The 4,743-nt window shown below is 35.6% G+C and overlaps 1 protein-coding gene across 1 annotated transcript in view; it reads right to left on the bottom strand.

The window, feature by feature from the left end:
• Positions 1-4,743, bottom strand: part of LOC102671118 (rap1 GTPase-activating protein 1-like) — a 110,255-nt gene that overhangs the window by 4,090 nt on the left and 101,422 nt on the right. The window contains exon 5 of the mRNA XM_031509137.1: positions 4,261-4,725. Coding sequence (XP_031364997.1) covers positions 4,261-4,725 — 465 coding nt within the window. The remainder of the gene's footprint in view (positions 1-4,260; positions 4,726-4,743) is intronic.

Below are 4,743 nucleotides of genomic sequence, written 5' to 3'. Positions count from 1 at the left end.
CCCTCGAGCCCCTCGAGTGGTGAAAGGCGCAACATTTTCGAAAGGGTGCGCGCGAAAGGTCGAACGAGTCGCGATCGATTCGTCGTCGCCGTCTCCTTTTTCCCTTTTTCCTGCGAGAGAGCTTCCGCGAAAAGCGTGTACGTGTTTCGAATGAACCGGGTGCGAATGAGGATAAAAATGAATGATGATAATGATAATAATAAGTGGTTGAAAGAGAAATTCGAACAATATTTTGATAATTTGAAAATGAAAATTTTCAACGAAACTTTATATACGAGAAGAGAATAAAATATTCTTTCTTTTGAGGAGAAATATTCTAAGCTTTTTAGTTATATTTTAGAATAAGATAATTCGGAGCGAGGAAAGAAATTGCGTATCGTGTGTAATCAATCGCGAGGTCAGTCAAGTTTCAGTTACAAAAAAATATATATTAAAAAGAAAAAAAAAAAAATACACGTAACGATGATATAAAACGCGTAATTATCTATGAATTTTGTTTACCGTGCGAGTTGTTTGTAATATACGAATGATGAAAATAATCGTAAACTGCTTATTGCAGAGACATCATCAAGAGAGTAACAATTAAAATGCACTAACTTCGGAAAGGTCGAGTTATATTTAACTATAATTAAACACTCGTGAAAAACGATATTTTATTCATAAGCGTAGAATTACCGATAACGTTATCTACGACCATGATAATAATCGATGCGCATTTTTCTTTTTCGCACGATTTAATTTAATATTCGATCGAATTCTCTTGACATCCGCCTTTTATTTTTTTTTTTTTTTTATCAACTTGTTTATTACATATATATATATACGTACATCGTGTAATTAACATGGTTGAAAGTGGAAATTTAATGGAAAAATATCAATGGAAAGATTTTAGTCAAAAAAATTGGATTCGAAGCAACGTATTTAATTGGGAAACAATTTTTAATTAAATGTAATTAAACCGGATGATACGCATATCGTGCTAGTTAAATTGGTAAACAGACAAAAAATAATCTTGGTTAATTGAAAAGAAAGTTTTTAAAGTAATTCTTGAAAGCGCTTCGTATTTTTTTTTTTTCGTGAATTTCTTCTTCTTCGTAGCTACATAAAATTTTGTTAATAGTCACGAAACTTTTTCTCTTTATAATTATAATTATTTGTAAAATTTATAAATATACTAACTTTGTTTTAAAAAAAAGAAAACACTGTCCATCTTTACGCACGTAACGATAAATTAAAAAAGAGAAAATGGAGGAAATAAATGAACATGTTTAAAGCGTCGGCAATCCGTTAAACGGATAAACTCGTCTTTCCCAGTTAACGGCCTAACAGGAATAAAATTGCATTTATATCCACTCAAGCAATTTGTAACTGTAATTGTGCTTGTAGGAAAGAATATTCAAGAAATTTAAATTGCATAGAAATCTCATAAAACTTTACTTGTGCCATAGAGATTATAGAGATATGAATGAAAACAAATTACAAAGTAATGAAATAAAAACTAAAAGACAGATTGTTTTTCCGAAACGAGATACGGTAACATATGTGTAAAGAGTAAAATCCTTAGATAATAACGATAAAACTCGAGGAGGGGAGAAAAAAAAAAAAAAGAGAAATAAAAACGAACACATTCGATTCATAAAACTTAGCAAACAAGTATCGCAATTAAGATAAAAAAATTCGATGTATCCATTGGTAACGCACATTTTACTTTATCATCGAAATAAACGTGTTTCTTCGTAACTCGGAGGATAAATCTTCATAAAAATTAATTCTCAATATTCCGAAGGGTAATTACAATTTATTAGTACCTCGTTATATCTTGTTAAACGTTTATTCGCGATTTCCGATATTCTCAGAGACGATCGTTGCACGGAGGTCCATTTGATACGCGAAGAGAAAGAGAATATGTACACATTCCTTTTGATATTTTATCCTTTTGATATTTTCTCCGTATTTCAACGAAAACCGTTCAAAGAGGAATGAAAAACGAACGCGCGATTGAAAAATGTTTAAAAACAAAGTCTGAGCGTGGAATTAAAATCTATGTTATATCTCGGTTAAATCTCGACCTTAAATAATCCAAGAAAGAGAAACGAAAGAGAAGAGGGAATGGCGAGAGCAAATGGAAGAAAAGCGGAGGCATCTTAAAAGCTAGCAAGAATGAAAATCGGGGATGTCGAAGAGGAGAGGAGGAGAAGTTTCTTCTTATAAGCATTGCTCGTAGCTATGAGAACGTTCCCACTCCCACGCCCGAACAGTGCTCCTTTCCTTTTCCTGCGCCTCCCCTCCATTCCTTTTCTCTCTGACCCGCACCTCGTCTTCCTTCTCCATCCACCTTGGTCACTTCTACGTGCGTACACCGATATATGCGAAACGTATATATGCAATGCGCACAGCCTGATTACCAAGTAACCAATGCGGTTATTTCTGCTTGGGTCGTTGGATACGATTGTAACACGCGATTAAATAGCGCGATCTTTTATCTTGGTCTAGAAAAGCAAATTTATTCCACGATCATCTCTTGTGTATTCCTTCGAAAAGCCATCATGGTTTCTAGTACGCATGCGTATCTTGCCCATTAACGGTGTGCTTCAGCCAATAAAGATAAATTTGAGTTTTGTAATAATAACTCGGATCCTAACGATCACCGTTATTATTTTCTCCGCTTTATCTTTAACATCTGTATTTTTGTCAAGTATAAATAGATTTCATTTCAATAAATGAATAATACGTTCTGACACCATCTTGGCGTAATTATTATTTAAAAAAAATAACTTTAACTCGCTTAATTATCTCTTAATTACTGCATAAAAATTCGATTAAACGAACTGTGAAAAGAATTCAACGGAACAAAAGAAATAATTTCGATAAAACATTTTCAAAGACACTGTATATTTATCGATTGTTTTCGATAAAAATGTCATCGCGTAATGTCATCTCGAATGGTATTAGCGCGTGACTCATTGAATTTCAAATTTCAGATTTTACAATTTTTTAATCGGATCGCGTCTCGAGAATACGTCTTGATACATATTTATTTAACATATTTCGACGTATCGTGCGCGAAGGAAATTATCAAAATCCGTTTCAGACTTAATAATAAACGATTTTATCGCCTCGATTTTTCCCGTTGGATATGCATTTTTTACTAAAGATTAAAGCTCGTTCCTTTAATCAAACTACATTGTTTCACGAACAATGTTCACGTAGAAAGAGCATCTTTATTCATAAATTGCAACTCGGTCGCAATGAGGTAATTAACCAAAGGATACGGACAGTGGTGTTCACAATCATCATGCGTTTACTATTTCAAACTGCACGCGTGTTGTTTCTTCGAGAGACTAATCGGCTCAAGGCGGACTATAATCTTATAATTCTTTCCTTCAACATCGGTCAATTACCACGGATTTACAGTTTTAACAGTTACTATACTAAGTAATAATTTACTATCGCGTTAATCGTTCTTTACTGTGTAATCGCAAATTACATATATTTTTTATCATATATATATATATTTTCGATATTTACAAAATTGTTTATAATAAAATTACGTTGGATAACGTTTTAAATAATTTTATTCGCGATACGAATCTTGAAGAAAATCGGTATGTCTTCGATACACACGACCAAACACTTTACCACAACCAACCGATCGATAACCGATATACTGAATTTATATGCGAAACACGGTTTACGGAAGTCTGAACTTTGCATTATTCTCGTGTCGCGTTGTTTAATTAACGAACAATTTTCGAAGTTATTACAATTTTGTAAAATCAGAATGGAGAGAGAAAGAGAACTAACTCTCCGTAATTGAAAGGTACGAATTCACTTTGTAAGAGAATTCGCTTTAATTTTTTTTACTAGAAAAGCGTAACAACAATGTACACAACGCGAAACGGTACAATTACGAATCCTTTCGTAGGTTACGTGACGCGAGAAATTTTTCACGGAAAAATACGAGGCGAGCGCGGACAATGTTTACGTAATATTTATTGGAGATTACAATTTACCGTAAGTGGATTGAACGGGTAGTATTTCGGTAATGCAGACATAATGAGACGTCCAAGCAACTGACCTTGCCATCGATCGATGCATCGTCGAATTAACTATTACTACTTACTCGCGGAGAAAAAACGCGATACATTTTTTTCCTCCTCTCCCCTCCCTCCCATACTTCAAACGAGAAACCTTTTGACAAAGTTTTAGCAAACTTAATCCCATTGTATCTTTCCCCGTTGCTGAAACCTATACGTATACGAATTCGTCCCGTGTATATGTAGATAATTTCTCGTCTTTTTCGTTCCCTCTTCTTCTCTTCGACCACGAACGAAATTGACGAAAAGGAAATAACGAACCGGAAATAAATAACCGGTTTAAAATTATAGAAGTAATATATATATATATATACGTTACCCTGCCGACGAAAAATCGCCTGTAACACTTGGCCGTGTCGTCTTGGTCTATCCTCGGTTGCCATGCAGGCTGGGCCGGAAGTAACGCCCTGCCAGCCGAGTCCAGGGCGTGTCGATGATCGGTACCGTCGACCCAGTAACCAGGCGGTGTCACCACCAGAGGTGGCTGAGATCCGGAAGTGGCTTGCTGAAGCGCAGCCTCCATAAGAGCCCTGCCAACGGGTGCATCGCCGACCGGTGACGGGGATGGTGTGGGTGTGTGATTATTCTGATTACCAGGACTCGACGCTGCCCTGTCCTCCCTCGGGGTCTGTAATCACGACAGCCC

Source organism: Apis dorsata, unplaced genomic scaffold (genome assembly GCF_000469605.1).
Source record: "Apis dorsata unplaced genomic scaffold, Apis dorsata 1.3 scaffold_129, whole genome shotgun sequence".
Lineage (NCBI taxonomy): Eukaryota > Metazoa > Arthropoda > Insecta > Hymenoptera > Apidae > Apis > Apis dorsata.
The sequence above is the reverse complement of the archived record's forward strand: the minus strand, read 5'-3'. Positions and strand labels throughout refer to the sequence as shown.